The sequence below is a fragment of the Marasmius oreades genome, chromosome 5, assembly GCF_018924745.1.
Source record: "Marasmius oreades isolate 03SP1 chromosome 5, whole genome shotgun sequence".
In the NCBI taxonomy this organism is placed as follows: Eukaryota; Fungi; Basidiomycota; class Agaricomycetes; order Agaricales; family Marasmiaceae; genus Marasmius; species Marasmius oreades.
Window position 1 is genome coordinate 489,502 of NC_057327.1, and position 20,069 is coordinate 509,570.

Here is a 20,069-nt window from a genome sequence, read left to right on the forward strand (position 1 = left end):
GACAATGTAGTACACAGCCAATGGATGCCGAACGCTACAGGAAACACGGAGCTGGATGAGCTGGATGAGCTGGATGAGGAGCTGGATGAGGAGCTGGATGAGGACCCGGGGGCTGATCAATTGGCTGATGTTTGAAGGATGCTCTGGCCTGTAAAAAACGGGGCTATATAGATTTTTCTTTTTTGTCATTAACGTACCCGCCTGCTAATCAAGCACCATATTGCTTTACATGAATCGAAAGAAACCTAAGCCTGAGCTAATCCATAGTAATTGGTATTAATTTATCTTATATTCATACTAATTGGTATTAATTTGTATTATATTCATACTAATTTCTACTAATTATCTTGCTAATGTGTACTATTATTCGTACTAATCCCTGGTAATTACTTACTGATTACTGTTAATTACTGTTAATTACTATTAATTAAATTTATAACCTAGCGAATTAACGTTAATTACCATTAATTCGATTAATTTTCAATTAACATTAAATACCCTTAATTCATGTTAATTAACGTTAATTAACGTTAATTAACAAATCTGCATTTTCCTGATGCAAGTGTTTGACTGCCGAAAGTCTCTGTATGGTATAGCCCGGATGGTCCCAAAGTCTATCCCGATTTGCAGTCAAACATGCGCAAGCACTCAGGTATATTGTTGGAGTGACCGGCGATGGTGTGAATGACTCACCTGCACTCAAAAAGGCGGACTGAGTATTGCGATGAACTTTTCCGGTTCTGACGTGTCAAAAGAGGCAGCGAAAATGATTTTGTTGGGTATGTTCCTACTTTTTTTTAACTCCACTGCATGGTCCTGATTGTTGTGATGCCGCACGACAAGTTTACTTCTACTCTCAGTGAGTAGCTATTATCCGTCTGTGTTTCTTTCTTCGATCCAGTATCCGGACAGAGGGAAGACAGATCTTCGTTAACGTCAAGCGATCGATCCAGTATGTTTCTATCCTTTTTCTGTTCACATATCACGCTTACCATACTTAGATACTTGTTAGATACACTGTTACCCACAGTACTCCAGGAGTTCTTCCCCAGATACTATTTATGTCTTCTTCTCACCTCTGTAGTACTTCGGTTTGCCAGCCTCCAGGCTAAATGTTACCCGGACTTTTGGTTCCTGTGAGTGACGACGGCCAATCTGAAATTCAAAGCAGCCGTTAAACCTTTACATCAGCAGTGCCGACCGTTGTTGACAACTTCCATCACCATCATCCCTTCCATCTGTATCATGACTCGTTCACAATCCCATTAATTTGGTTTCTCCCGTCCCACAAAGATCGTATATTTCTGTGCGTACCAAGCATTCTTTGTTTGGGTTTATTTCGAACACAGAATTAGAACTCATTCTGTTTGCCCTCTTAAAGTCAGTACATTGGCTTCGCCTCTGACATCAACACCACTCTTCTGTTAAACAGCCAGCAGTCATAATCTCAATCTCTCGACGTCATGGAAAACCTCGATCTCATTCCCTCGCCCCCGAAAACCCCACGGTTGGCTGAGGGGACAGACTTTCAAATCCCACCTCTCGATGGATCGTTGACTCTGCCTCAGATATACGATTGGCAACTTCACAACTCACCAAACCATCGTTTATTTGTGTTCAGTGATAGTAACGGGGCAGTGAGGAACATCACCTGGAAGGAGGCCATTGCTGCCATCTACACTGGTGCTCGCTCCCTTCGTTCTCGAATTCAAAACGTCGTAGCGACAAAACACCGTGTTCCTGTTGTTGCGATTCTCTCCAGCGCAGGTTAGTTCATCTTTCTTCCGCCATCATGTCCGATTACTTACATTTCGTAGATGCTATCACTTATTTTACGACGCTCATGTGCGTTTTGAGGGCCGACTGCATTGTCTTCCCAATCTCTCCAAGAAATTCGGCTGCTGCCGTTGCCCATTTGCTCGGGAAAGTGGGGGTCGATCATGTTCTGGTTGGGCGCGAGGCCGCCATGCAGGACCTGATCGTGGAGTCACTGGCGAAATTGAAGGAAACATCCCCCTCTCAACCCTCCCCAACTTATTCTCCGACGTTCATCTTTGACGAAATCTTCCTTCCGTCTTTTGAGGAGGCACTCGTTCTCAAACCTGATGAGCTTCCACTCACCACACAATCTAACGATCCTGTGTTATATCTTCACTCGTCTGGTACGTTCTGGCACTACCCACAAGCCATCGTTCGCTCATGTCATTTGGTCTTTATTTACTAGGATCGACCGCACTTCCAAAGCCAATTCCGTTTACCAACAAAAAGATGATCCAAATCGGGCAAATCCCATGGTTCGGCGAACAAGATTGGACAGGCAAAGTCTTATCCGTTCATGTTATGCCAATGTACCACGGAATGGGTGTTTCACAACTGGCTTGGGCCGTAAGTTTCCTCTGTCGACATTATGCATGATGGGTCTCATGTAACGTCTATATAGGCGACTGCGGGGCTTGTTGTCGCTGGATTCGAGCCCAAGGTGCCCTCCATCCTACCGACTCCGGACAATTTGTTCGAGGGAGCCCGATCGACATCTTCCGATATTATACTTTGCGTACCTTCTTTCTTAGAGGTCAGTAATTCTCCATCAGCCAGCTGAACATTCTATATCTCAACTTATCCCAAGGCATGGGCGCGCCGTCCTGATTATGTCTCGTGGCTGGCAAGCCGTTCTGGAGTGGTGGGTCTCGTTGCCACATATGTCTCCTGTGTGTGTCTGACGCGTGTCAGATCTATGGTGGAGGTCCTCTCAACCGTGAGGCCGGGGACTATATGACGCGTCAAGGCGTATCCATTTTCATTCTCTACGGAATGTAAGAGGTCTTCGTTATCTTTTATCTCCCCTAATGATTGCGTGTCATTTAGGTCCGAAGTTGGTATACTCAGCCCAATGCTTCCAGGTGGGTACTGATCGATGATAATCTGAATAGGACTGGTTTCTAATGGTCGAGTGTCTAAAGCAAGAACGGAGGGAAATTACGACTGGAGCTATTTCCGTTTCACGGACTGGACGAAAAATCATTGGAAACCTCATGGGGATGACCTTTACGAGTTGATAATTGTGGTAAGTGAAGATGGCGTACACAGTTCCTGCCTTTCTAACAACTAATCGATCATCGGCGTATAGGATCATCCGTATTGCACTCCTAGTATCATCAATACACAGGTCGATGGGATCCCAGCGTACGCAACGTCCGACCTTTTCATACCCCACCCCACCAAGTCCGGATACTGGCGAATTCATGGTCGTGTAGATGACCAAATTGTCCATACTACTGGAGAAAAGGTACATCCTCACGTACATCATATGTCATGTATTTTGTCTGATAGCTCAACAGACGAATCCCGGTCCTCTTGGTGAGAAATATCTCCATCTCTCGCCCACTTGACTGAAGTTAACCGGGACCCTCACTCCAGAGAACCTCCTGAATCAGGACCCCCATGTTGCAACTGCAGTCATGTTCGGACACGGACGGTTCAACGCTGGGGTCTTGATTGAGCCCAAACCAGCCTTCCGTTTCGACCCTGCTGACGAAAAGAAGCTGGAAGAATTCCGGAATGCTGTTTGGTAGGTTTTTCATCTTGTTGAGACTTCCATGGACATTTTAAATGCCCAACATCATTACCTACTTAGGCCCAGTATCGAGCGAATGAACGAATTTGCCCCTCAACATTCGCGACTTTTCAAAGAAGTACGTTTGTCTACGTCTGTGCTTTGTATCCCGAGGGTCTCTTATAGAGTGACTGTAGATGATCCTAGTCGGGTCACCTTCGAAGCCTTTTACATACACAGCGAAGAACACAGCGAGGTGAGTTCATCTACTCTCCAGGTGGGCTATTGATCCTTCACTCACAACATTCAAGGCGTCAAGCTATCATTCGCGATTACGATGAAGAGATCTCGAAGATATACGAAATCGTCAGCGAGACGACACAGTCCGAAATCTCACCTCCGACATCGTGGAACCTGGGATCTACGACGTCTTTCGTCCGTGCAGTCGTCGCCAGTGTTTTGACTCACGCGGTGAAGGACGAAGATGATCTATTCCAGCACGGGTGTGATAGGTAAGTGTTCCTCATCCCGGTTGGCGATTTTCTCTGAATATGTGCGTTGTGGGGGTGACTTCCGCTGTCCAGTCTTCAAGCAACATGGATCCGTAACTCTGTCCTACGCGCTCTGAAGGATGCTGCGGGACTAGACAGTCGTCTTATCACGAACAACTTCGTTTATGAACATCCCACTATCAATCGTCTCTCCATGTTTGTCTTCTCCCTCGCAGTCGGTGGGATGGCTCCCGCGCCACTGGACGATGAGGCGAAGAAGCTCGTTATGCATGAACTCCTCGAGCGGTACTCGAGGGATTTCCCTGCATCTCGTCCTGGGAATGCGGCAAGGGTTCACGGCTCGGAGAAGGTCGTCTTGCTCACCGGTAGCACTGGGTCTTTGGGAAGTTACGTCCTGCACAGTCTGATTAAAGATCCGGCTGTCAAACACGTCTATGTTCTCAACCGGAGTCATAAAGAACAGGATACCGTCGCTAGGTTGAGAAAGTCGTTTGAGCAACGCGGTTTGGATGCTAGCGAGCTTGTGGATGATAAAGTGACCGTTTTGGAGGCTGATTTGTCTGATGAAAAGGCTCTTGGGTTGGAGGATACGGAATTTAGGACGGTAGGTGACATATAGTATTGACTGATCTGTTAGCACGTTTTTTCTGATTTGGTCCCTCTTGTCCAGATTCAAGATACAGTTACTCATATCGTTGATGTTGGTGGGTTGGAAGGTTACTTTGCACAGAATCGTTTAGGATGCTGATAGGCTTCTGCTCAGCATGGCGGGTCGATTTCAACCTTAACGTCATCTCCTTCCGCACTAATCTCAAGAGCATGCGGAACCTGGTGGATATTGCCATCCGACAAGGTGCACACTACACATTCGCTAGTACTCTCTCTGTTTGTCGGAATTGTACGTTGGACCACTCTTCGTTTTACTTATGGGTATATGATTTTACTCATGATCCCCACCTTAGCCTCAGAACCAAGTGCACGCGAGGAGCTGATGCCCCCTGAGGCGTCCCTAGGGAACGGATATAGCGAATCCAAATGGGTCGCTGAACACATTATTGCACGCGCCACGTCTTCAACTGGCCTTCGAGCGTCGATCATTCGCGTCGGTCAGCTATCGGGTGGGTTGAATGGATCTTGGATGACCAAAGAATGGTTGCCGTCTCTTATACATGCGTCGGCTCTCATGAAATGTATTCCAGATGATGATAGGGTGGGTATATTTGGAATTGGAACAATCTCTCACTGATAACCCACACCCTACTGACCGATAAAATTCAGGTCGTCTCATGGATCCCACTTCATGTCGCAGGGAAAGCAGTCGTCGACCTGCTTGGCAGCAGCGCTCCTCCCCCAGGCGATAGTGACAACCTCGCAATATTCCACCTCATCCACCCAAAACCAGTACCGTGGACAACCCTAGCACGTTCCTTCAGTCAAAAACTGGGCGCATCATTGGTACCATACCCCGAATGGCTCCGTTCGCTAGAGGAATCCTCTACACGACCAGGTTCTGAATCCTTAAACGCAGTCACCATTCTCGATTTCTATAAATCCGTCTCGAAGAAAACGGACCTGAAGGAAGGCTGCGAAGCATTCGGGATGCCTATTTTGGATGTAGAGCGTACTGTCAAGGCTTCTGGTGTATTGGGTGATGAGAGGTTGGCTCAGCTTGGAGAGAAGGATGCTTCGCAGTGGTTGGGGTATTGGAGGAGTGTGGGGCTGGTTCTGTGAAAATTTTTTTGTGAATGTGTGTTGTTATACTGTATAATCATCATTATGTACGAGAGATATGAAACGTGTAAGTAGGTGAATATGGGTACAGGGTGACGCAAAGTTAACACTTTCCGGGCTTTGCTTGAGTGATCGGCAAGTACAAGTAACACATTTATAAGTGCTCTCGTAATCCCCAAGAACCATCTCCTTGTTTCAAGAATTCGTGTGAGGAGCTAAACGTCAGAGTTTCAGCTCCAATGTCAAGAAAGTAAGGAGTCCTATTCGCTGTAGAGGCACCGTACAGACGGAGCAGAGGGTAGATTTTGGGCAATTTCTTCAAGAGACCATGGATGCCGAGCACGAACGTTGGGACTAAGGACCAGTCAGTGAAGTTCATTTTCGTAGGTAACAGCATCGACCTTACAGTTCCATCCACAAGAACAACCTGAACCAAATCAACTCGTTCGCTCCCTTCCCGTTTGCCATTCTAACCATGAGAGGATCCTGGCTGAACTCTAGGTACCACTTGTGCATCCCGGTAAGGCACTGGGTGCAAAGTTCGGTGGCAAACGCATTGAGGTGTTATGGGATGTGGAAAGCGAAGGAAATCGTGTAAACAAGGTCGAGCGGACGCGATGAGAGGGGAAGGGCCATGGTCAACCAACAAGCCAAAATTACCGACGGAGACCAAACAGATGCAAATCCGGCGCCGGGCGAGATACATAGAAGACCTTCTGCTTGCCTTCTGCCACTGGCCATGGGTAACTTCCTCCTCGCGTTCATCTCGTCGGCTCCATGAGCAGCTCGTGTCGTCGATGTTGTTTCTTAAACATTGTTCTCGCTGCTAAATGTTCTTTTGTTACCTGCACCGACTCTCGAGTCTCAACACACTCCTCGACTCCCGATACTATGCAACTGCAGCACGACTCGCAAGTTGCAACCCAACTTCCCCTCTTCGACATGAACCCTTACATTATGAAGCACTCTGAATGCAAAGCCCGTCTCGTAACGAAGCGATAGGTCTCGAGGAGTACAACAGGATTAGAACAAAACAGACCTTTCTTGACCAACGTTTCTGGACTGTATTAGGGCGAGTAAAGAGTTTAAGGGGGTTTTCTGCTACTCTGGTGGGGTAAGGAAGAAGAGAAGATGAAAGCGTATACACCACCTTTCGAAGTCGTACCTCGCGTTTCGGGACCGGAAGTCCCTACTCGTTTCGTTGAAGCTTTATCTCAGTTCACCGTTTGCCCTAGATCTTCTCAGGTTGAAACATAGCAGATACATTTCCGTGTTTCCTGAAGATCGGACTCGGGAGTATGGATTTAGACCCGCTACGAGCAGCGCAGTGGTGGGAAGGTCCAATTACCGTGCGTCGCGGCTGATATCGAGTCTAATATGAATCATCGACTTATTGAGCTCCGAATTTCATGCATAGACTCGAATTTATAATAATTGGTTCGAGCCGTTCAACTGTTTAACTATATAAGACTACTGAGCTGCAGGATCAGTTCTCTATCTAGTTGCCGCCTACAGGCCAATCCACCTCTCCAGCTTCGGGGTCCTGCTGCCAGATTGACCCATACTTGGCTCGGACGCACTTCTCATCGTCAGTAGCGATCCAGGAATAATCCGAGTTGGTATTATACATCGCAAACTGCTTCCCATCGCCACTCATGACCATCAGCGACACCGTGCTCGCGTTCAACAGGCTTCCAATCCCAGATGCATTGAGATACAACTCCAACCAGTTCTTGTCGTTAACCTGCTTGTACTCGCCAGCAGGAATAAGGATAGAGTTCTTTTTGATCGCATTATGGAGCGCCAAAGCGGCTTCTGCGGGGCGGGAGCCAGCAGCGGCTGTCCCACCTAGAGCCATGTAAGTAATTTTAAGAAATTGATATAGATCACGGAGGGTCGCGATCGTCTTCGGAAGCTCTACAGCGGTCACCAGTTCTTTGATTTCTCCAACGGCGATTAAGAAGAGACCAATGTCGGTGATAAAATCTGCAATGGCCCAGTCGGGATTGAGAGACACCATGACATGGATGTCTTGGTCGGTCGCGTTGGCCATGTGGACACTGTGGCTGGAACCGAAGACCATGATGATTATGATTTCCTAGAAAACTTCAAGGGATGTAAGTTTTCACAATGACTTGGAGAGTTAACCATTGTCCTAACCTTTCAAGTATAACTGTTGGTTGTTCTGAGGATATGAACTCGACGAACGTACCCTTTTTATATTTTTCCCCCCAATCACACCAGCCATTCAACACAGTCAGCATACCGGTTGTAAGAAAAAGATGGTGGAGCATGTACTAGGTGATAAAACCATTCGAGCCTTGCCTGCAGAACGCTCACGTCGTATTGGCTGGGATAGAAATGTCTCCGCGATAGAATTAGTTTAGTCTCCTTAACTTGCAGATTCCAACACGAAGAATATTGATTGTCATTTGGTTATCTTCGATCGATTCAATGCCTGAGGTAGCAGAAGTTGGTAAAGTCTCCGGAAGGTACCTGACACAGCCTGGAGGTCATTGAATATTGAAAGGTTGTACCTGAGAGCGAGCGCGGTAACCGAGCGCCGACAGTAAGAATGTTTTCGATATGCAGCAGTAATGCAGTAGTAGTCGCGGCCTGTCAGCGGTAGAAGGTGATTCCCGATATCTCTTCAAGGAGACAGACATCCTGAAGTCACGAAGTTGCATGCACATGCACTGATGGGTGACAGAATACTGAGCCTCGCAATTTCAAGCCCGGATTTCCCCGCCCGCAGCCACTGCCTTCATTAGAGTCCCCGGCAGGAGGGCAAGTTGCTCGCGGACATTATGATTGAATGAACTCCTAAGTTCAACTATCACTTGCAAATTCGGTGGTATCTTCTGGTATCTTCGGAGGACAAGATCACCAAAAAGCAGCGGGGTGTAACGCCCCTGTATGTAGTGCAAGATGTAGTGAGCCGGCAAAACTTGAAACTTGAAAGGGATATTATCGCGCCTTCCATCACCTGCAGTGTGACATGCGAATGTTTAAACTGCCATGCTACTTGAATCGTTAAAGACCGTTCGCCGACGACGCGTTTTGAAATTTATCTGGCAGTGTTCGACTGACGAACAAGCCAATTTGGATTTCTTTCGCCAAGTCATTGAAAGTCCATTTTCTGTCCCATTTTCGAACGGCCCAGGGACAGGGAGTTCCAAGAACCCGCCGTGAGGGGGCTTCCAGGGTGCCTATCAAGACCTGGTGGAAGTAAGTAGCAATATCATTTCAAACACAATCTTCCCTTTTCGTCTCGTGACTTTCGAATTCTTGCCATTTTTGGGCAAAGATGCACGTGTCTGAATTAGTACGTTGTTTACTACCCTTACCTTCCCTCACTTAAGGACCTTTTTAACGAGTAGTGAGGTCCATCCCCTCGAAACCCCAGAAGTGAATAGCGCATTCCAAATTGTTTGGCAGTAAGGTTCCCTGGACCCCATTGATCTAGAAATCCCGCCTACGTTCTTTCATTTGGCAGCAGCAGAACGAACTCCGGGCTCCTACTCGATTGCTCCCAATTCCGGTTAGCTAGAAGATTTCCCATTCAACGGTCATCAATCCACGAAGTTGTCCCACCTTCCCCCCTGCTGATGTCGGAATCATCGAGGTACCAGAAGATACAAAGACGTATACGTAGGAATAACCGTGATATTCTAACCACGTCCGAAGCCATTCCAGAACTTCGGAAATGCCCAGAGAAATGCCCAGAGGATTGTGGCGGTAGGCGAGTAAGCTATTTGTCAGATCAGTTTCGCTCACTCTCTAGCCAAACTCAAGGGCGGTACTTCGAGCTCCGAGATGTCTATTTCAAGATGGTATTTGATGATTGCTACCGGCGGCCGGCCAATCAGATATCATGGGTATCTATCAAATCAAAGCATTTGAATCTCACCAGTCATGAATTTTAGTTTCAAGTACGAAGTCGGTAGCGCACGCAACCTCTACCTCACTGTCAGCGATCTGTCAGGGTTGCGGTTGTACTAGGGACGATTCCAATTGATATCCTCGACATGAAACACTCGGGTCGGACCTGCACTAGCAAGTACACAATTACCGACAACTCTGTGTTGCAGGGTTTGGAAGTATAAAGGTTGAGTGCGTATCCTACCCTTCTGAATAACCGCTTTATCCTCCTTCTCTTCACCTACGACTATGTTCGGAACCAAAACCCTCCTCTTCCAGTCCATACTCGCCACCGTCGGTAAGTGAAAACCCCATAGTCTCGAACTAATACTAAACGTCGTCAATTCCCTCTTAGTTCTGGCCGTTGGCGTACGTTCGAGGAACCAAGTGGAAGCAAGAGATGCACTCTCCGATTTCACACCTCCTACTCAATGTGCAAGCGCTTGCGGAAAAGTGACGTCGAGTTTGAAAGTGAGTTGTCTTCCCGGCGTTCAAGCTTCACATTACACATCTAAACCTGGAACTTCCTTAGGCTTGTACTGCTGGCGATCCTTCATGTAGATGCGAAGATCTGACTGGAAATACCCTGGCAACGTGCCTTGAATGTGCTCAAGCTCATAACCCGGATGCTACAGTTCACAATCCTGGAGATCTGACAGATAGTAAGTCGCGTCTCAGTCTTTTCTGATTTGTGAGGCTGAAAATTCTCTGTAAAGCTTTTACCGCCTGCCAGACGCGTATTTTACGGAAGGGAGGTGGCGGGTCGGTATCTGTCGATGTCGGTGGCGCATTGTCCATTCGCCCTAATGTATTGGGTGCGATCGGAATCGCTGTTGCAGGGTCGGTATTCCTGTAAGGGTCTAGTAATCTCTTTCAACGTATTTTTTTTGTAGTACCCATATCTCTTGAGTCTCCCATCGTTTCGATGACTTGTCAATGTTTCATGTCCGTGATCTGAAAATCACCTGGAATTGTCAAAAGCATCCGATGTCGGTTTGAACGGTGTATGGAGACTATGACAGTGGACTGGTGGTGTATAAGTGCCATTCTCAGTGACTGATAGTTCCCACAGATCCCATAGACCAGACGTTCGGCATTAGAGCCGGCGGCTTCGGGATTCGGTGATATCCACAAAGTGCGTGCGCCTTAAAAACCGTGAGCCGTGAATAGGCGTACGTAAGACTTAACTTTCATCTTATCCACGATGTCGGTCAAGCCAGACTCCTCCACAAGTCGACATCAAAGTATTCTCTTGGCAAAGAAGTTGTGACTCTTTCGCTGTCGCTGTGTCTATGCAACTGCTGTCTTGCTGTCCGACTTGAACGATTTCCCCAAAAGAAAAGCACCACTGATCCTAGCCTCGAACTGAGACGCTATCGTGGGATTGACTATATCGGCACAAGGTCTGAACAAATGTTTGCCTCGGCTCTCCAGAACTACGCTTTATTGACTTTCTGAGATTCGTACATGGGTAACGCAGCTCATCTCGTCGTGTGGTGTTTCGGCTGTTTTGAGCTCTTCTCACGGTGTCACTTTGAGCCTAACTACTTCACTCTCACGATGTCAAACCTAAAAGACAAGGAGGCGAGAATCGCGTTTGTTGCGGGAGTGTAATTGATTAGGTTGGGAAGCAACATCCTAATCAAAGATTCGCATTGGCAGCGTGGCGTTTAACCTCTGACGCCGGACGCTGTAGTCCCGGAAGTCCCTGCTCAGTGGCCGAGCCCTCGCAAGTCACGGTTATTGACTACTAACTACTAACACAATGGCACTTGTTTAGCTATAGTACTCGAATGCCAACGCCTGCTCAAGTACTTATTATTGCTCGGAATTGAAGATTTGTTTCGAGGTCAAGATTGAATGATATGCAAGGTATTTCAGCTGGGTCTGCTAAATTCCTGTCAATGTTCCACATGACTGATTTGACTGGGACAGTTGGGATCAAGGTCACTAACTACCAGCGATGATATTGTATCTTGCAGGTCCTCGAGTATAAAAACCGCATAGGGAGCATATTCTTGTAATTCGCAGCTTTCTTCACCTGATAGTCCTCTTCAATCCACCCTTAAACTTTAGGTCAATGGTCCGCCCCAGCACACTCCTCGTTCAAAGTATTCTCGCTGCCGTCGGTGAGTAGATACCAATAACCTTGAAACTGAAACTAAAAAATGTCCCTCCCACCCAGTCCTGGCGTCTGGTTTTCATCCTCAGGGACAGCTCGAAGCGAGGGCTGCGCTTTCAAATTCTACTGCTCCTTCTCAATGCAAAGTCGCTTGCGACAAAGTGACGGGAAGTCTTCAGGTAGACTATTTTTATTTTTTCCCTTTCGCCAAGTTCCGGGCCCTTGTCTAATCCCCAGATCTTAGGCCTGTGCGGCAGGTGATCCTAAATGCAATTGCGAAGATCTTACCGGAGACACACTTGCGACATGCCTCGACTGTGTCAAAGCTCACAATCCGGATGCTACAGTTAACAATCCTGAAAATATGAATATGACGGATGGTACGTCGATTTCTGTTTCACTCACAAGTTTTTCAAGGCTGAGTCGTCTCTTTCATAGTTTACCCTTCGGTGTGTCAGGCTCATGTTCTAAGAAAGGGAGGCGGGGTACATGTTGGTGGCAGCAGTGGAGCTTTGTCCGTTCGCCCGAGCGTACTCGGTGTGGTCGGGCTCGCTGTTGCGGCGTGGTTGGCTTGATTGTGATTTGATGGCTCGAACCTCGATATATTTCCTTTCCGTTTCTCTTTTTTCAATGGACAATTCTGTCTTTTGTGTCCTCTTTAGACTTTATCCCGACATTTCTATGGCCTCCATCTCCCTAGTCACATTCCCCGTCATCCGACCTGTGGTTAGTAATTACTAGGACGTTTACTGTACAACTGCTATACTTTGAGAGTCGAACAAAACTACTGGCCATTGGGCAGTGAGTGAGCGCATGACCGTGTTGCCACTGTAACGATAGAGTTTACAAGTCTAGCCGCAACAAGGGATTCATGATCACCTGTTGAAATAGGATGTTTTTTGAAGAGTGCTCAGAGGGCTGAGTAGTGATATATCCTGTAAAGTGTTATCGATGGCGCTCAGTAGTCTGGGTTCGTACGAAATGGTAACGGGAAACATGGGCAACGCTGCAGGCTTTAGAACCATCAGATCATTCAGCAGAGACGGCGGGTGGTGATCAGTAAGTATTGACTAGTACTCTGGGGGACGGTTTTGTTCGTGACGCGTCTCTAGAATATCTAGCCGTCTCTCCCTTTTGACTCACAATTTTCCTGATAGCGATTCTCTGTGGTTTTGTTTTGGAGCTAGTAGTCATGATGCCCGTTGGTTATACTCGAGGTCTATTGGCTGTACACGCGAACAAGTCTACTCTGCCAACCATTATCGGTCCATGCGTTCTCACCACTAACGATAAGACTATGAGAACACATGAATACAATGGGTACGAAATACTCACTAACATATTCAGAGTCTCAACCCAGTAGCCTATATCAACTAACGTGAGTACGAGCTCAAACCGTCAAGGACGATGCACCCAACAATGTTGACGTTACTCAGACAAGAGTGGCATACAGTCCGACTGCAGTTCCACCCAACGCGATAAGTCCTCTGATAAGGTTCTTCGTGATCCACCTTTCCACCAAGTCTTCCGTCTCGCCAGTCTTCGACAACGGTTCTTGCACCGGCCCATCGATAGCTTTCAAAATCAGGGTGTCGTTCGTAGGCTTCATCGCGAACATCGTATAGGGTACCACGCCAAAAGTCAAGGCACCAGCTATTGCATACAACTGCGCTAAAGAGCGGGCATTCGAGTTTCCGAAGAGGGTATAGGCGATAAAAAGGTATGCCGATGAAGCTAGAAGGGTAATAGGTGGCCCTACGCGAGAGCCACGCATATATAGATTCCTCCATTGAAGAGCAAGGTGGTTGGAAGAGTAAAACATTGAGGGCGTCAGAAGGGCAGGCGCTGCAATGATCGAGGTCGATATCATAGTCCCTGCTCAGAAATCGTCAATGCCGTCCCATCCAAAGTCCTTTATTGAACGCACCTGAGAGAAATGCAGAGCTCGCGATGCCCAGAGCTTGGACCATCCGAATACCTTTTCCTGTCAACATCGCGGTTCAGAGGAATTATACGTCGTTGTGGTAGTCGTGCGTCAAGTTAATTGGAACACACGAGGCGGAATCGTGGCGCCTACAAATGGATAGGAGTTGTTATGGTCACTGTCGTGAGCGATGACGAGGAATGACGAGTAGTGTGCGTCGCGTGGGATTACACCTATCGCATACGCTCGCCGAGTATTCGAAACCCTTCACGAATGCTCATTCTAGAAAAGCCAGCTTACTTTTTTTGTGATTTCGAAACTTGGAGATCAAAGCAGAGGGAACTATGAGTTGCGCATGCGAAGTTATTTGGAGATTTACGCTATACGCTTTCTCAAACATTCATTTATCTCATCGCATACGTTGATACATGCAGTTGATACGAAACAATATTGGCCTGATGGTCTAGTGGTATGATTCCTTGTTAGGGTGGAAGTCCTGTGTACCACTTGAGGAGGTCCCGGGTTCAATTCCCCGTTTCGTCTTGACTCTTTTTGAGGCAAGCCAGTTAAACTTTGAAGTCCGAGTCTTTTATCAGATATTGTTAGATAATGGTCAAGTGATGAGAATCTATATCCTTATTTGGGAAGTGGGAAAAGCTTGATATGGCAGTCTTGCTTCGAAGCATGGTGCTCAACTTGTATGGTGTCTTACAGTGCGCAAACACAATCCGTCGAGTTTTCCAGCACATGTCGGGGAATACCTTTGTTGGGGTATGGAGTCGGTTGTGGAAACAGAGGTGATATGGGCATGAATGTTCGTCGTTTAGATCATTACTTATTCACTTCTGAACATCTTTTTAGATATTTAGACGATTGCAAGGGAATCCGTCAGGCCGCTGGCATCAATGACTCGAGTCTCGCCTCCTCTGAAACATACTTCCATCGTGCGCTCGACCTCGTCAGTAGTCTCTTTCTTCTGCAAATTTCTCAGTTCCTTTCGGATATTCTCCGTGTTCGAAGCTCGTATGGATGACTGGATAACGGAGATTTCTTTCATCCGACTTATTCCTGTCTTGCGCGAACCATGAACGGCTGTCAGCATTGGCGGATTGCCCAGGGCGCTCCTAGGATTTCGGTTCAGACTCGTGGTTCATCATGAGTAAGCTTTGTTCGAGGGACATTCAATCGCTCATTTGCTTATAAATATATTTCATTGGTCACCCCATATGGCGATATGAGGCGTCGTTTTCGGCTCGTTTTAGCACTAGCGAATAGCAGAGGGCTGGGAGGCAGTTTAACCTACGGACATCAGATGCGAACAGTTCCTAGAGATCACGCGTCTCGGAGTCAAACGGTAGCCAAAGGATCACTCAGCACTACTTCCAATCTTAATGGGAAGCTTACCGAAAGCATCCGCTTACTTTCAGGGCATTCAGTCATCTCAACTTGAATGTTCCAGCACTGACTCCACTTCTAATTATTGCGGTCAGGTTCGTATATATACTCAGAATCCCAAGTTCTCGCTGAACCGCCTTCAATCCTCACAAAATGTCTACGACAGCTTCGTCATCTAGCACCAAAGGTTTGGCCACCAGGACGGCTTGTGGAAATTGCAGGTAAGAACTAGATCTGACAGCGGCTGACAATGACTGACTTTTCACCAGAAAACGGAAAGTTGTGAGTTTTCGGATTCTACTTGTTTTCGAGCGGGATGTCAAACGCTCACGATGACTCTTAAGCGTTGCGATGCTCTCAAACCAGTTTGCACTCAGTGTCAAAACCGAAGAACCACGTCGCTTGATGATCCATGCGAATACCCAGGTGAAACAGGACGGACTACGACTGAAATGTTGGAAGATAACATCTCACGCCTCGAACAAAGGATACGCGAATTAGAGAGTGCAGAAGATCCGTCTGCTATCAGGCTTCATAATCCTTACTCTCGAACTGGATATCGATCGACTCCGTCGCCTTCACAAGGTCTGTACTTGGGTCATTCTGAGAATTATATGCCAAGGCGCATTCAGTTGACTATCATTACTTATTAGGAAATCAAAGGGAATTCTATGAAAACCAAAGTATTACAGCTTTAACGAACTTCAATCAGGTATAGTTTTTGATCCCTCGTCTGCCGATGCAGTGATTCACTCGGGCTACTAGGAACCACCCGTTGATCTGCGACAAGTATAGTACGTCAATCTGTCTTGCGATCGTTATAGGTCAGCTTACTTATTCACGCCCTTTCTCCAGTCTTACATGGTTCTTCTCGTATTACGGGTCGGTATTTGGGATGTTCCTGAATGAATCACTTCTTCTGAAGGGAGCGTGCTCAGCGCTACCCTTGGGACATCCATCGAGGCCTTCTCCCGCTCTATTACACACTATATACTACATTATTTCACACCTCCGAGATACATCACCTCATGTACATCCATCTCAGAACCCACCACATGTAACTCTTTCTCAAGTGCTTCAACAAGTCTCCAATATGCTTTCTTCATCACACCCCAAGAGGCTGATCCATACTATCCAAGCAGAGGTTCTGCTCTCCAACTATTTCTTCCTCACCAAGAGAATACTAGAGGGAAAATATCACTTGAACACTGCAATTTCATTGGCGGCGGGGGCAGGATTGCATCTTATCCGAAGTCCATCGAGTCATCGTCAGCTACTTTCGACGTCTGCTATACCTACGTGTGCCAGTTACGTTGAAGAAGGGGAGAGAATAAACGCTTTCTGGGTCGTGTACTGCATGAGCAACTTGTGGGATACAGTTTGTTCGAATTCTGTAGCTTTTGACGTCGTCTTTGACTCTGGACGGGAAGGAAGGAGGATCGATACGCCGTGGCCCAGGGACATGTTAGACTACGAACAAGTAAGTCCTTTTCAACCTTGATTCGTGAGTCTTAATTCCTAATGTTGAGCAAGGATGGGATTCCGACGGGACTCACAAACCATTCGACCGTGAAGAATTTCCTCGCAAGCTCATCTACCAACTGCGACGTCCAAGGAACATCCGGTATTACTCTCTATTCTAAAGCAACAATTCTCTTCGCTCGTGCGACGTCGCTCGCAAATTCATCGCCCAATAGTGAGTCCCTTTTCATTTATGACGTCCAATAGTTGCATTTACCACTTCTGCTATCCTAGACATGAGTAGCTCGGATAGACAAACATTTTTGGCAGATTTCAATCATACAGACCGGCTTATAGACTCCTTCGCGTCCGGACTTCCATCTATTCCCTCCGAGAGGTCTCCTTCAACCATTCACCTCGCGGTTTTGACGCACACCTTAACATATGCCGCCGCGATTCAACTTCATTCCGTGTTTTCTGGTACAGATGGCCGCTCTAGTAGCAAATCTCTAGCGTTGGCGGGAGTGGCGGTTGGATTGCTCCCACTATTCATTGACGCCCTCAGACAGTCTCCTGATGTTGCTAGGCTCCCAACTGTGGATCCCGCTTTTGGACTTCTCTGGGGTATCGTCGGTAATGTTCTTGTGAAGGAGGTGAGAAGGGTACGAGCCCGCTCCATATCAACGGCGAGCGTCGGAAAGGAGAACGGGTTACTGGATATGTTGCATACGTTGGTGGCGACGATGGAAGGGCTCAAAAGCCATTCAGCTTTCATGGGTAGGTGTCGACGTTTATTACTGCAAAAACCTGGAATCACTGAACTGTCACATTAGCATATCAGCTCGATACACTGAAAGAAGCTATGAAAGTACCATGAATAGTATTCCAGTCCCCTCTCTCCCGTGGAACCCGTATGGTAGACATTGGCACCTTGACCGTAATAATCTTGGTCGGGAGGCTCCTTAACCTAGATCTAGCTTAATATTTAGTTCCTTTATCGTACAACTGATTATAGAGAGCGACTCGTTATTGTATTGACTGAGTAATGTTGGATAATATACCGTGACTATGCCGTACTCGGAAGACAGCGAAGTTCTGCAATTTCATCTTGAATGATTACCAGTTAGTCATAGAACGCAAGTCGTACCTTCTCTCATGCGAATCAGAGGGAGATGACGGGGTATTAGCCTCAGATAATGACCCATCAAGAGCACAGATTCAAAGCGTTCAGGTCGCAATCTTCAATTGAACCGGGAGAAGTGCAAGACTCAAAATCTGAAAAAGCAATGAAAAAGCGTCACAGTATTTTCCTAACCTCTGATTAGTACAGACAATTATTTTCTGCTTTTTATGGAAAAGATTAAAAGGATGGAAGGCTAGGAACTGAAGTCGAACCTCGTCACGGTCATCCAGAGGAGAGGAAATGGAAATTCGAGGCGCACTGCCACTTTTCGTTTACGTACCTACCTACGTGATCCGAATCTTGCCTACCGGTCTGGGGGTCCCGTGATCCACCAAGTCTTGGATCCCAACTTGCACAAGGAATTACAGTACGAAGGATGCGAACGGTATGTTCTTTTTATTCCATTCAAGTAATAGTGACAGTTACAAGACTAATTTCGAAATTACATCAAGGTATCCAGTGCTCTCTTTTCACTTCGGCGAGTCAAGTTGATCAGGCCTGATACTGAGGTATTTCTTATCCAATACCCGGGCAGAGGAGCCAGATTGACGTTTGGCTAAATTGACCTGTAGAATTACATCTTTAAACCCTCCAAGAAAAATGTCTTGAACGGCGTCCGCTTACATTATTCAACGGAATAGGATCCGCCCAAACTGACTCTTCGACATCACATCTTACACCCATCCCGATGTTTGTTGACGGTCCCCGAGCCGAGACCATACCCCCACTCCCAAAACCAGTGACGTTCCCTCTGGACGCTTCGAAACTAGAGCCGCGTCCTCCTTGAATCTGTACTCGGCTGTTGAACACGACGAGGAGAGAGTTCGAATAGAGCTTTGAAAGGGCAAGGGCAGGAGTGATGTGGTAGTCTTGTGTTGGGAAGGCGAGGAAGAGAATCAGGTCGATAGCGGCAAATGCAGCTATTTTTGTGTTCAGAACAGGTATACAGCCGGTGGAAGGGCATCAAACCTACCAGTCAGGCTACCGGTTTCCATCGTCAGCCGTATAACGCGCTTCAACAGATCCCGAGTCTCATGAAAGACGTCATCAAACCGTCGAGAAAGCTTTTTAGCGTCGAGATTAGACTCTCCTTTTCCTTGTACTTCTCATTCCGACTCACCACATAGGTCATAGCTATTGCTATCGTCACGTCGCAAGCTGCACTTCCACCCAGCCAAAACTATTCGCGGTATATCGTGTCAAACAGCCGTTTCAAGGTGCTGAAACTGACTTACTAGAGCAGGAATAAAGCAAGGTTCTCGAATTTTGGAGAACACGCCCACCGATTTCGCTACCACCCCTGTCGCGATCGCTCCGGAAACTTGTGCCAATGCCATCTGAAGGTCAACATGCTGAACACGGGGAGCTACGGAATGAAGGAGATCAAACACTCACAAGTAGGACCAACCCGGCGATTACTTTTGATCCCGACAAGAGATGGATCCTGTACGCGAAATACGACTGCACGATGAACGCCACTACGACCGACTCAACCATTATTTCACGCCTGCAGTAAGGTAGCACTCACCTAGCCCATCTATGATACAACAATCAAACCATAGCAAATTTATTCTGTCCAACGCACCCACTTTGCCGAACCCAAACGCGAAGTTCTGGAATGCATCATAGGTTATCATAACCGTTTGAACGGTCTCTGCGATAAACGTCGAGTAAACGAGAATCTTGTGTGTGATTCTGTCGTCCGGGAAGGCAGTGTAGTAAATGTCTTCATAGAGTGAAGGTGAGCGAACCAGAAGATCCAATCGTATCGAATTACTGACATGTCTGGACGGCCAGGACACCATGAAACCCGTAGTTAAAGAGGAATCCGAGAAGCTTAGGGATAAAACTTGTTTAGAGTCGCCGTGCGTGTCAACAGCCAAGAAAGCATCGTACTAAAGGCCCTGTACTGGCGAAGTAAAAGTTTCAACGTCAGATTCGTTCAGATGGATCGAGTCCGACAAGGATTTACATGTGTGATATGGTCGGGGGGATTCCCAGCTGGTCTGCCATCTTTAATGGTGGGACAGATGAAGGATGAGGAGGAAGGAAGACCAAGACAGACGGATGCTTTTCTGCTCACATATAGTAGAGACGAATTATCACGTACGTATGGATCCCGGTTGCTTGATACTTCCTTTCCGCTCCGTTTATAGACATATTTTCTCAATATCTGGGAGACCACCTTCAATCGGACCGACTGGCAATTCAAAGCAAGTTTGGTAAGTATTGTTCTTCATGGAGTCCAATGTACGCCACTTCGCATA

General features: G+C 47.0%; 8 protein-coding genes and 1 non-coding gene across 9 annotated transcripts; 5 read left to right on the forward strand and 4 right to left on the reverse strand.

The window, feature by feature from the left end:
* Nucleotides 1-612: 612 nt before the first annotated feature.
* Nucleotides 613-5,796, forward strand: E1B28_008219 (putative NRPS-like protein biosynthetic cluster; the record flags this gene model as incomplete). The annotated part of the gene is made up of 25 exons (XM_043153003.1): nt 613-652; nt 708-779; nt 844-859; nt 913-952; nt 1,002-1,136; nt 1,192-1,306; nt 1,382-1,767; nt 1,818-2,162; nt 2,225-2,385; nt 2,441-2,572; nt 2,627-2,680; nt 2,731-2,813; nt 2,866-2,900; nt 2,961-3,064; nt 3,128-3,286; nt 3,339-3,357; nt 3,418-3,568; nt 3,635-3,692; nt 3,751-3,809; nt 3,865-4,065; nt 4,138-4,669; nt 4,736-4,769; nt 4,829-4,963; nt 5,028-5,275; nt 5,344-5,796. The coding sequence occupies exons 7-25, from the start codon at nt 1,464-1,466 to the stop codon at nt 5,794-5,796; spliced, it is 3,267 nt and encodes a 1,088-aa protein (XP_043008286.1). The 5' UTR covers nt 613-652; nt 708-779; nt 844-859; nt 913-952; nt 1,002-1,136; nt 1,192-1,306; nt 1,382-1,463.
* A 14-nt stretch (nt 5,797-5,810) lies between these two features.
* Nucleotides 5,811-6,429, reverse strand: E1B28_008220 (uncharacterized protein). Its single transcript, XM_043153004.1, has 2 exons — nt 6,203-6,429; nt 5,811-6,150 (listed from the first exon to the last, which is right to left on the reverse strand). The coding sequence occupies exons 1-2, from the start codon at nt 6,310-6,312 to the stop codon at nt 6,057-6,059; spliced, it is 204 nt and encodes a 67-aa protein (XP_043008287.1). The 5' UTR covers nt 6,313-6,429; the 3' UTR covers nt 5,811-6,056.
* An 865-nt stretch (nt 6,430-7,294) lies between these two features.
* On the reverse strand, nt 7,295-7,879 carry E1B28_008221 (uncharacterized protein; the record flags this gene model as incomplete). Its single annotated transcript, XM_043153005.1, has 1 exon — nt 7,295-7,879. One exon carries the CDS (start codon nt 7,877-7,879, stop codon nt 7,295-7,297), a length of 585 nt encoding a protein of 194 aa, XP_043008288.1.
* Nucleotides 7,880-9,966: 2,087 nt separating this feature from the next.
* On the forward strand, nt 9,967-10,573 carry E1B28_008222 (uncharacterized protein; the record flags this gene model as incomplete). The annotated part of the gene is made up of 4 exons (XM_043153006.1): nt 9,967-10,015; nt 10,073-10,188; nt 10,250-10,379; nt 10,434-10,573. The coding sequence occupies 4 exons, from the start codon at nt 9,967-9,969 to the stop codon at nt 10,571-10,573; spliced, it is 435 nt and encodes a 144-aa protein (XP_043008289.1).
* Nucleotides 10,574-11,558: 985 nt separating this feature from the next.
* On the forward strand, nt 11,559-12,414 carry E1B28_008223 (uncharacterized protein; the record flags this gene model as incomplete). The annotated part of the gene is made up of 5 exons (XM_043153007.1): nt 11,559-11,589; nt 11,653-11,846; nt 11,903-12,018; nt 12,084-12,219; nt 12,278-12,414. The coding sequence occupies exons 2-5, from the start codon at nt 11,798-11,800 to the stop codon at nt 12,412-12,414; spliced, it is 438 nt and encodes a 145-aa protein (XP_043008290.1). The 5' UTR covers nt 11,559-11,589; nt 11,653-11,797.
* Nucleotides 12,415-13,018: 604 nt separating this feature from the next.
* E1B28_008224 (uncharacterized protein) lies at nt 13,019-14,126 on the reverse strand. The gene is made up of 5 exons (XM_043153008.1): nt 14,064-14,126; nt 13,767-14,008; nt 13,258-13,714; nt 13,175-13,203; nt 13,019-13,122 (listed from the first exon to the last, which is right to left on the reverse strand). The coding sequence occupies exons 2-3, from the start codon at nt 13,831-13,833 to the stop codon at nt 13,272-13,274; spliced, it is 510 nt and encodes a 169-aa protein (XP_043008291.1). The 5' UTR covers nt 13,834-14,008; nt 14,064-14,126; the 3' UTR covers nt 13,019-13,122; nt 13,175-13,203; nt 13,258-13,271.
* Nucleotides 14,127-14,215: 89 nt separating this feature from the next.
* E1B28_008225 lies at nt 14,216-14,306 on the forward strand. The gene has a single exon. It is a non-coding gene; the product is annotated as a tRNA-Pro (tRNA).
* A 160-nt stretch (nt 14,307-14,466) lies between these two features.
* Nucleotides 14,467-17,496, forward strand: E1B28_008226 (uncharacterized protein; the record flags this gene model as incomplete). The annotated part of the gene is made up of 11 exons (XM_043153009.1): nt 14,467-14,577; nt 14,625-14,922; nt 15,003-15,253; nt 15,325-15,440; nt 15,503-15,743; nt 15,812-15,870; nt 15,924-15,952; nt 16,014-16,638; nt 16,692-16,854; nt 16,914-17,396; nt 17,453-17,496. Exons 5-11 carry the CDS (start codon nt 15,611-15,613, stop codon nt 17,494-17,496), a joined length of 1,536 nt encoding a protein of 511 aa, XP_043008292.1. The 5' UTR covers nt 14,467-14,577; nt 14,625-14,922; nt 15,003-15,253; nt 15,325-15,440; nt 15,503-15,610.
* A 776-nt stretch (nt 17,497-18,272) lies between these two features.
* E1B28_008227 (uncharacterized protein) lies at nt 18,273-19,607 on the reverse strand (the record flags this gene model as incomplete). The annotated part of the gene is made up of 8 exons (XM_043153010.1): nt 18,273-18,368; nt 18,427-18,722; nt 18,776-18,866; nt 18,923-18,982; nt 19,038-19,139; nt 19,198-19,280; nt 19,331-19,339; nt 19,388-19,607. 8 exons carry the CDS (start codon nt 19,605-19,607, stop codon nt 18,273-18,275), a joined length of 957 nt encoding a protein of 318 aa, XP_043008293.1.
* Between the last annotated feature and the right edge of the window lie 462 nt (nt 19,608-20,069).

What these genes read in the sequence shown, in the direction of transcription:
- E1B28_008220 (XM_043153004.1), bottom strand. Translation starts at nt 6,312, where the DNA reads ATGCACAAGTGGTACCTAGAGTTCAGCCAGGATCCTCTCATGGTTAGA. An exon ending in TTGTTCTTGTGGATGGAACT is followed by an intron (nt 6,151 to 6,202) that starts GTAAGGTCGATG and finishes ACTGGTCCTTAG; the next exon opens with TCCCAACGTTCGTGCTCGGC.
- E1B28_008224 (XM_043153008.1), bottom strand. Translation starts at nt 13,833, where the DNA reads ATGTTGACAGGAAAAGGTATTCGGATGGTCCAAGCTCTGGGCATCGCG. An exon ending in GAGCTCTGCATTTCTCTCAG is followed by an intron (nt 13,715 to 13,766) that starts GTGCGTTCAATA and finishes ATTTCTGAGCAG; the next exon opens with GGACTATGATATCGACCTCG.